Below are 10,989 nucleotides of genomic sequence, written 5' to 3' on the forward strand. Positions count from 1 at the left end.
TTGTGCTTGTTCATCTCCATACAACTAAAAACATTCAAAAGGATTAAATTATTATGCATTTGCACTAGGACAAACCGGATAGGAGTGTCATCTGTTATACATGCAACATAGTGGGAAAAGGTGGAATTGGCAACATCCAATAGATGAATCTTTTGAGCCTGAGTCTGAAGTGGTTACGCAAACAACAGAACGCACTTTTAATTTAAATAACTTGTTTTGTTTAATCATCTTGTGTTTATATTTGAAAATGTTTTATTTGAGAGAAAATGTTCAACTTCATTTATGGTATTAATTATCTTTGTATATATTATTGTTTTTAGTTCAACAGAAAACTAACAGTATTTACATATTCAGATATCATTGTGGTCCCAACCGTAACACTGTACTGTCCCAATCACAACAAATATTATATCAAAATATTTTACATATAAAGAGTATGTTTCAGCTACTGAGTTGTAATCTTTATTTACACACAAGCCATTTCAAAACTATTAACAATCCACAGAGCTCTCACCTTTTATTTAACTTAACTTTGATTTGTTTTTCTGTAAGTCCCGACCTTGACATTCCTTTATTATTTTTTTAACTATTTAATTTTAATAGCAATTTTTTGAAGACCTTATGGGAGAGGAGAGCTGCTCGATATTATAAAATTGTGAGATTTATTATTTATGAACTTGATAATTACATAGAGGTACTAAGGCTTTAATGTCTCTGATCTGTACCAAACATAACAATGAAATGACCTCACTGTATTTTAATGATATGTCACATACTCCAAAATGATGGCCCTACACATGAAGAAATTAGCTTTCAGTTTCGAAGCTGATTTTTGCCTTCTTTCTTTAGCTCTGCTTTCTAGCAAGTAATTTGAAGTTAGTATTCTTGGTTAGGTTATAACGCTCAAAATTGTTTTCCGCATGCATAAACTTCAAGGAGTGGGCCAAGGGTATTTATGGTTAAACTTTATGCTTATTTATATAATACATAACTGGACTAGTGCCAAAAGAAATATAAAAACAAAAATGAAAACTTACAGATTGACTTGAACTTACTCCTTTGATGTCAATGTTCGGGAATCTTCTAACAATATATTTTATAGATGATTCTAAAGTTTTATCTGACAGAAATCCTGGTTTTGACTTAGCATCACCACAGGCCTGGAAAATGAGAAGAGCATTTTCATCAATAACACTAAGAATATTTTTATACTATGATTTCCTTTTACCTATATATTATTTCATATGCAGCAAACCAACTTCAAAATTAATGTCAAACTATGTTTTGGATTTTTACTTTTTTTTTTTTTTTTTTTTTTTTTTTTTTTTAGTCAGTGCACATTAATAAAGATAATTACTTATGTTTTCTCAGCAAAGGTAGGGGATAATCTGACAACACAAATACAAAAACACCTTTATTCAAATTGATGGAGATTTGCAGTTTGTTTTGTTTTGACACCATTTGAAGAGACATTGGATAAATTTGAAATCTCTACCCTCCAGAGCAAGCAGAATTCATGTTAAGGTGATAGCACACACTAAGCATGTCAAGACATCTACAATGAGTTCAAGGAAACATTGAACCTACTATTACCACCTGTCTTCTTTGAGCTATGGTGTTATCAAACTGACAGACATAAAATGCTCATTGAAATCCAATATGCATTAAATACATGCCATAGCTAGAAGCATAGTTGTTTTCAAGAGATCACAATTGTTGATTTTGCAGATTCTCAGACTTGTGTGTAACACAGACCTTGAGCCAACACTACAGGTAATTATATCACCATAAGTAAGAATTCACCTTCATATTCAGCTATACATAAGGAAAATAGCATTGGCACATTTGTTACGTGATGTCAGGTTCTAAAATACGACTACTCAAGACAGGAACTGTTGCCTAAGATGGTGGATATGTTCGTGAAAATCGTTGTCTAATAGGACAGTCCATTCCAATCATACAAGTACAGCATGTACCAAAAATTACTTTACACAAATGGGTATATGGAAAAAAATTATTTATGACAAATTTAAACAGAAATCAGACTATGGGAAACTAGCATACACAAAAATCTGCTCAGGAATGAGTGTAAATCCAAAACAGTTGATGATGTTGACAATGCACTACAGCCTTACTTAACCACAACTGTCGTGATGCATATAAGAAAAGAGCAATGACGAATGTACACATATTAAATTTAAAGAACTGCAACTATCAACACTACAGTCATTACCTTCATTTTTAAACCAGAATGTGAGATACGAAGCTATTTCTGTCTTGTTCTTTTAATCGGCCTCTAAATAGTACCTCTGCCAATTCTGTATTTTTTCTCTTCCTTGTGAATGAACAAAACTAACTACCAGACTCAGTAAATGTAGAAGGTAGATTTTTGGGATCAATTTACAGAACTGAATTTTCTTGCTTGGCATAATACTGGTTTCCAGAGGCAAGGGTTCTGTGTTTGTGCTGTCCAGTTCAGATGCCTGTTGTGGTGTATTATTCACGATAATATTTTTTTTTCCCCCCGTGCTCCAGTGTAACCCTAGCAATACCAAGGCATTTTCCATAATGTGTGTTTGGAGGGTGGGGGGGTTACTTTGTACCCACCCTAAAGAAAAAAAAAAAGCAAAATTTATTAACTGTTGTTGAATTATATTAAAAACATACTTTTTAAAGCAGTACTGGTGTGTAAGTAAGGTCCTGAACCTGGAGGTGCTGAATTAGACATCAACTGGGGAAATAGCACCTACTACTGAGACTTATATTTTTGTGTTAAGTTTAACTAAAAGCTACAAAATGTACATGGAATCTGGTAGAAGAAACCATTAAAAACAACAATTTTCTTTTCTTCAGAATTTTAAAATGTAAAGCAACTGACTATATTTTCAAAAGGTGGGCCCTAAAATACTCTCCCCCCCCCCCCCCCCACCCTTGATATTGCAAGGATTAAAAGCCAGTCACCACAGAGGTAAAACACCGAATGAGGATATGTGACACAGGTGATGGTGATCTATTTGTCAGTTTGTGGATGCTAAACTTAGTGGCCTCCTGGTGCTAAGGAAAGGAAAATTAGAGCTTAATGCCCTATTGACACCATGGTAATTGTTGAAAGTACCAAGGCTTGAATTGGAGGAGGATTGTGAAGGAAATCTGTCACATACTCCTCTTCAGAGGAACAATTACAGCATTTGTTTTAATCGATTTAGGAAAACCTCAACCTGGATGGCTGAATAGGGCTCTGAACCGTAGTCAACTTGAATCCTTGATGTTTCTCTCTCTCTCTCCATAATTAGCATACTTGGTGCAATCATTTATAATAATCATACTCTCCAGTTTCAACCAATTACGTGCTTTGTGAAAAGCATGCATTTTTTGTATCCATCACTCAGTTTGAAAACAATTTTTCAACTGTAGAAACAAATTTAAAAATACTAAACACACTTCTGTTCCAAAGTAAACAGTTCATTTGTTATTCTCAGTAACTAAGCGTCTATTTTTGCGAACAATTAACTTCGGATATGAAGCAGTTGTTGCAGTGTATCACACAATGTTTCCCTACACAGAAAGACAGGAGGAGGAGGAGGATGATATTGCAAAAACCATTTGGATTTAATGTAAAGGCAATGTAAGTGTGAATAGGGAGGGGAAAGTGTGAAATGAAATGCTTTGGAGTTGATAGCTCACAAACAGATATGGTTTGTAACAGGTTGTCAGAGAGCTAAAATAAAATACTACATAAAAACATATACAATGTGGTAAGTATGAAGAACAACAGTAGTAACGAAATGGTAAAACAAGAAGGTATAAAATATAGGCAACAATAAATCAAATCATGCTGTGTAAAAATGATACAGCAAACATAGAATTAAAGTCAACCAAGAGAGTGAGAGAAATTTTACGTTTGTATACAAGCAAAGACTCAGGCCAAGTACCACATGTACTGAAGAATTACCCATAGCTACCAATTCAGAAGTAGCATAGTGTAGTTGTTAAGACACTGAACTCATACTTGGAAGGATTGAGTTAACTCTGTCCTACCATTCTGATCTAGGTTTTCTTGAATCATTTCAGACCAATGCTGGGATGGTTCTTTCATCAAACCTATGACTAACCATCTGCCTTGTCCTCATAAATGCATATTTATACATTGTGAAAGACCATCGAGATGCTGGGTGGACCAGACAAAGGAGAAGGCAAACCAAACATGGGACCAGCTACTTCAAGGTGTAGAAGACTGGGAAAGATGAAGACAGACTGTTAAGAAGATCATGGGCTAAGTTAGCAACTTTCAACTATGAAAGACAAAGTATAGACAACGGTATATTCTGTGTTTATGTAGCCCTACATTTTGAGCTACTTATTTTCATTCTATTATGATGATAAATCCTGTATCATGGAGAGATGATTCCTGGATTAATAAATAAATCAAATCACAGTGATGAGCCAAATGGCTACTGCATCTACTGAAGTATATTGCTCCCTCCTACGTATATCTCGCGAAGAGACCATGAGGATAAAATCAGAGAGATTAGAGCCCACACAGAAGCATACCGACAATCCTTCTTTCCACGTACAATACGAGACTGGAATAGAAGGGAGAACCGATAGAGGTACTCAGGGTACCCTCCGCCACACACCGTCAGGTGGCTTGCGGAGTACGGATGTAGATGTAGATGTAGAAGTAGTTTAAGCTGTAATGGCCGCTAATGCTATCCACAGGCTAGAGTGACTTTAAAGGGAGGTTCTGTGCTTTGATCCCCATGCACACTTACAATACACTTCCTATCTATGCAGAGTGCATAGTAATTACTGCATTACGGGTGGTACATAATGTAGGTCTATTCATAAGTGATACTTCGTCGCTGAACGGTGTGTTACAAAATCCTCGCAACACAGCCAGAAGAAAAAACAATTGTAAAAAGAATTAAGCAGGGTTTGGAACTGAAAGGCAGACAAGACTAAGCATTCACAGAAAAGCACTAAGATCAAAGAACTGTAGACAAGGCACACTTTTACCAACAGCAGTGAAAAGCGTGGTATATTTTGGAAGTGTTTCTTTTGTACTACCCATTAAACAAGTTAAACTCAAAGAAGAAGAAGTACAAAATATAGCAATTTACTAATTCCAGTGCCATCAAATAACACAGTTGAGATTACTGTTATGCCGGCCGCAGTGACCTAGCGGTTCTAGGCGCTTTAGTCTGGAACCACACGACCGCTATGGTCGCAGGTTCGAATCCTGCCTCTGACATAGATGTGTGTGTCGTCATTAGGTTAGTTAATTTTAAGTAGTTCTAAGTTCTAGGGGACAGATGACCTCAGATGTTAAGTCCCATAGTGGTCAGAGCCATTACTGTTACTGTTGTGTGACATCACTGATTTAAAACCAAGAAGGAACAAAAATACTTTTTTTTTTCACCATTAACGTTTCGTTATATATCGAAAAGAATCGTAAAATTTTTCACATATAAATACAGCACGACTGTGAACTTCATGTAAACGAAATACCAAGTCCTGCATGGAAATGTTCGTATTGCACAGACCTTGGGAGCACTGACATACATGGAAATTTGTGAATAGTTGTGTATAAGTTCCGAAAGAAGGGACTTTCACTTTGGCCGTTCGCGGTAGTATTTCGCTTTAGTTTACTTTAGCATTCTTCGCCATTTCCACGAGGCCTATCTATGACATGACAATGAGTCATTCCACATTCTTATCCTTGATGAACATGTCCATGGAAATCTAATAATTCCAAAATGTACAGTTGCTACTACTGAAAAACTATTGACGGTGTTCAACCGCTAAGGCGTGTAAACAAACAAATAAATCCATACTGTCTACGCACAAAATTTCACAGTCAAAAGATTTGCACACCATGAAGTAGAGAACTATTAGCAACAACAGATTCGTATTACCCACTTGAGTTAAAGACACTTATTAAAATTATATTTTCACCTTTTTTATGTTGTAAATCCTTGTCAGCATACCAACTCCTCTATCCAATAATATTGTCAATTTTTCAGCTAATTTTTGCTGACTAGGGACAGGTGGCCTCGCCATCTTCTTGTTTATTTGTGTTACGTGTTTACTTTGATTTCAAACGTTCCTCAACACCATTATGATAAATAAACACGCCCCCCTCACTTTCACAACAACCAAAACATTACCCTCATACTGTCAACTGAACACACGCCCAAGCTCACCAGAGATGTTTTTATTGCCATAGCTAAGAAAGCAAAGTATATACATCAGCGCGGCGAAGGTATCACGACTACAGCATCCCAATTATCATATTACTTTCATTTCAGAACGTATTGCCTGGTTTCTAGCGAAAATTTTCATGTATTCTAGAGCGGAGATAAATGTATTGATAAGGTCAGTTTTCACAACTATCAAACGAACTCAGTAATTAATTTCCAAAGTAATATTATAGGTATGTAATATGATTCCATTTATGTTCACAACCGAGGGCGCCTCGGCCCCGTTCCCAGCTCATACGCGAAGGAACAAATATAGTGTAGCCACGTGTTTTTTTTTTTTCTTTTAAGAAATGATTTAAAAGTCGGTATTACGTAGATTTTTAACTGGGTTGTGACTGGAACTTTTTATGGCTACTTACAAGCCGCCATTCTTCGTCCAAATATTAAAAATACTCCATACCCCCCCAGGTCTAGCCAGCCCCGCACCCCCCCACCCCCCCCACCCCCCCCCCCCCGCCGTAAAACTGTCGCATGGGCGCCCTTGTTTACAACTAGCAATACCTGTCTTCTGAAGATTTTGAAATTGGAGTTATAGTAGTTGTCCGATGTATAGCAGTCTATTCATGTGCAGTTAACAGAAAAAAATTGTGACAGTGGAACAGCATTCAGAATACTCCATACTGCTCTGGAGTACCGGCAGTAATGTTATGTTCTTCTCTGAATAGTGAACATAAAACATGCTCTCGAGATAATTTATTCTACCTTTAACATCAATCTATGTGATACAGTGATGAAGACGCTCAGGTTTCTACATCTATATCCACATACTGCAAACCACAGTGAAGTGCATGGCAGAGGATAAATCCAAATGTGCCACTTCCAATCCCATTCGCTCATAGAGAACGCAAGGAATGACTTCTTAAATGCCTCTAAGCGCGCTGTCCATCCCCCCCCCCCCCTCCCCCCTTAACGGGAGCTATATGTAAGGAGCCGTAGTATAATAGTAGATTCCTCACTTAATATCGGTTCTTGAAACTTCGTATGTCGGCTTTTGAGGATATATGGTGGCCCTCTTCAGGCGTTTGCCAGTACAGGTTTTCCGGCCCATATGACTTACAAGGAATTCAAAGAGTCCAAACGGTGCTGTAATTGCTGTTTATGTATATCCTCAGGGACCACTGGAATCTGACTGTAAACCTTGATTGAGACCACAGTAGAAAAACTGTACAACCGGCAAGATGAGATGTGAAATCTTCCATGTATCTCTTGTAGCTACAAACATGTATGACCTTAGTGACAGTATCAAAATAGAGAAGGAATTACTGGTCGCGATGTCATTATACCGTCGATGGTTACTGAAGTTAATAAACTCCTCGAGAAGTGTAGGAGAATGTTTATGCTGGAAAGAGCAGATAAGCAGTTGTTAGCATCCTACTCGGACAATGCATGGACATCACGGTTTCAATATGATGGAAGTGGAGGAATTAAGCGCAAAGAATGAACCGACTGTATCTCTCGCTCTGGAGAAGTATGTGCCCAGTAAGTGACTTAAGGACGAAAAAGACTCACTGTGGTTTAATAAAGAAATTCAGAAAATGCTAAGGAAGCAGTCACTGTTGCATTCTCACGTAAAAAATCACGGAAATGTCGACATGCAAAAGTTACGAAAAAATCGAGCATTTATAAAAAGATCGATGCGCGAAACTTACAACTTCCACCGCCACACCACGGCACAAGATCATGCTGACAAAACCGAGAAAATTCTTTTCCTGCATAAAATCATTAAGTGGATCGAAGGCTCCTATCCTGTCACTCGTCGACCTGTCTGGTATGGCAGTAGATGACTTTAAAGCTGAAGTTTTAAATTTCGCGTTTCAGAAATCATTCACGCAGGAGGATCGTATAGACATACCGTCTCACAGACTCCTGTATGGGGGACATAGTGATAGGCATCCCTTGTGTAGAGAAGCAACTGAAAGAGTTGAAAACAAATAAGTTACCATGTCCTGAAGGGATCCCAGTTCTGCCACTGGCCCCTTACTTAGCTCGCATTTGCTGCGAATCGCCCAGGACAAAGTCCCAAATGACTTGGAAAAACCTTAAGTGGCTCCTGTACATGTTGTTGTTGTGGTCTTCTGTCCTGAGACTGGTTTGATGCAGCTCTCCATGCTACTCTATCCTGCGCAAGCTTCTTCATCTCCCAGTACTTACTGCAACCTACGTCCTTCTGAATCTGCTTAGTTTATTCATCTCTTGGTCTCTCTTTATGATTTTTACCCTCCACACTGCCCTCCAATGCCAAATTTGTGATCCCTTGATGCCTCAGAACATGTCCTACCAACCGGTACCTTCTTCTTGTCAAGTTGTGCCACAAACTCCTCTTCTCCCCAGTTCTATTCAATACCTCCACATTAGTTACGTGAGCTACCCATCTAATCTTCAGCATTCTTCTGTTGCACCACATTTCGAAAGCTTCTATTCTCTTCTTGTGCAAACTATTTATCGTCCATGTTTCACTTCCATACATGGCTACACTCCATACAGATACTTTCAGAAACGACTTCCTGACACTTAAATCTATACTCGATGTTAACAAATTTCTCTTCTTCAGAAACGCTTTTCTTGCCATTGCCAGTCTACATTTTATATCCTCTCTACTTCGACCATCATCAGTTATTTTGCTCCCCAAATAGCAAAACTCATTTACTTCTTTAAGTGTTTCATTTCCTAATCTAATTCCCTCGACATCACCCGACTTAATTCGACTACATTCCATTATCATCGTTTTTCTTTTGTTGATGTTCATCTTATATCCTCCTTTCAAGACACTGTAAATTCCATTCAACGGCTCTTCCAAGTCCTTTGCTGTCTCTGACAGAATTACAATCTCGTCGGCGAACCTCAAAGTTTTTATTTCTTCTCCATGGATTTTAATACCTACTCCGAATTTTTCTTTTGTTTCCTTTACTGCTTGCTAAATATACAGATTGAATAACATCGAGGAGAGGCTACAACCCTGTCTCACTCCCTTCCCAACCGCTGCTTCCCTTTCATTACCCTCGACTCACATAAGAAGGGTAAAAGAATGGACTCGTTAAATTACAGACCAATACACTTAATGTCGATTTGTTTCAAATTTCTTGAACATGTTTTAAGTCCGAATATAATAAATTTCCCTGAGACAGAAAAGATTTTGTCCACAAATCAGCAATGATGTATAAAGCATCGCTCATGCGAAGTGGACGATGGCCAACAAGCAGATTCCGTATTCCTAGACTTCCGGAAAGTGTTTGGCACAATGCCCAACTGCAGATTGTTAACGACGGTCCGAGCATACGTAATAGGTTCCCAGATATATAAGTTCCTCGAAAAGTTCTTAACTAATAAAACACAGTATGTTGTCCTGGTTGGCGAGTGTACATCAGAGACAAAGGTATCTCAGGACTGTCCCAGGGAAGTGTGATAGGACCGCTCTTGTTCTCAATACACATAAATTATCTGACAGACTGGATGATCAGCAACCTGCATGCGGGATAGTATTGTTGTCAAGTGAGTTTATAAGGATGCTTAGACAGATTTCTGTTTGGTGTGATGAATGGCAGCTTGCTCTAAAAGTAGTAAAAAGTAAGTTAATGCAGACGATTAGGAAAAACAATCCTGTAATATTCTAATACAGTATAAGTGGTTTCCTGCTTGACACAGTCACATCGATTAAATATCTGGGTGTAACATTGGAAAGGGATATGAAATGGACCAGGTACGTAAGGACGGAAATCAGGAAGGCGAATAGTCGATTTTGATTCATTGGAAGAATTTTAAGTAGTGTATCACATCTATAAAGGAGACTGCATATAGAACACTAGTGCGACCCATACTTGAGTACTGCTCGAGTGTCTGTTAAGGCAAGATACTGAAGCAATTTGGAGGCTTGCAACTAGATTTGTTACTAGTAGGTTCGATCAATACGTATTATGGAGATGCTTCATGAACGCAAATAAGAATCCCTGGTGGGAAGATGACGTTCTTTTCACGAAAAAGTGCTGAGAAAATTTTAGAGGACTCGCATTTGCCACTTATTGCAAAACAATCCTACTGCCGTCAAGTACATTCCGCTTAAGGATCACGAAGAAAAGGCAAGAGAAATTGGAGCTCATATGGAGGCATACAGGCAGTCGTTTTTCCCTCGCTCTGAGTGGAACAGGAAAGTAAACGGCTAGTAGGAGAACGAGGTACCATCCGCCATGCACCATATGGTGGCTTTCGGGATTTGTATGTTGATGTAGAGGTGTTTTACTGGATGGCCAGAATTTTCTGAGTGTCCGATGGTCAATAATCGTCTTAAGGCCTTCAACCATCTGACTTCCTTATCACGAGCTACAACGGCACTGTTCCTATGCTATCCCGTAATTGCTTCAGGTCTGTTTGATCCATTGTGTCGAATTCTAATGTGGCTGTTCGAAGTCTGCCGAGGGCAAGATGCTGCCTGCTGTCGAGTGAAATTTGGAGGACCTCTGCAGTCCGTATATGTTGCACTGTTGTATGGTGCGAGTGGGGGAGGGGGGGGGGGAGCTGTTGTGTGTAGATGTGCAATCAAATAATCAAATGGAATACCGTTAACAGGTCCTTGAATATAGCGATCCTGTGAGGAAATGAATTGTTGGTTCACTGCATTGAATCAGCCGGCTGCTTATTCTTATTGAAGCTGTTTGGTTCAGAATAAAACTACTTTGTACATCAAGTGTTGAGGCATAGAACGTGAAAATGTATGGATCTATATACTGCGGTGTCA

At 38.4% G+C, this 10,989-nt stretch overlaps 1 protein-coding gene across 4 annotated transcripts in view; it reads right to left on the reverse strand.

Annotated features, from left to right (window-relative positions):
* The window catches only part of LOC126297787 (membrane-associated protein Hem), a 185,696-nt gene extending 179,472 nt beyond the window's left edge, over positions 1 to 6,224 (reverse strand). The window contains exons 1-2 of one of the 4 annotated variants that reach the window (XM_049988983.1): positions 5,956 to 6,224; positions 1,038 to 1,160 (exon numbers count right to left, since the gene is read on the reverse strand). In XM_049988983.1, coding sequence (XP_049844940.1) covers positions 1,038 to 1,160; positions 5,956 to 6,060 — 228 coding nt within the window. In that variant the 5' untranslated portion in view covers positions 6,061 to 6,224. The remainder of the gene's footprint in view (positions 1 to 1,037; positions 1,161 to 5,955) is intronic. The other 3 variants (XM_049988985.1, XM_049988984.1, XM_049988986.1) reach the window with 3 other exon arrangements.
* Positions 6,225 to 10,989: the final 4,765 nt, after the last annotated feature.

This window comes from Schistocerca gregaria, chromosome X (genome assembly GCF_023897955.1).
Source record: "Schistocerca gregaria isolate iqSchGreg1 chromosome X, iqSchGreg1.2, whole genome shotgun sequence".
Taxonomy (NCBI): domain Eukaryota; kingdom Metazoa; phylum Arthropoda; class Insecta; order Orthoptera; family Acrididae; genus Schistocerca; species Schistocerca gregaria.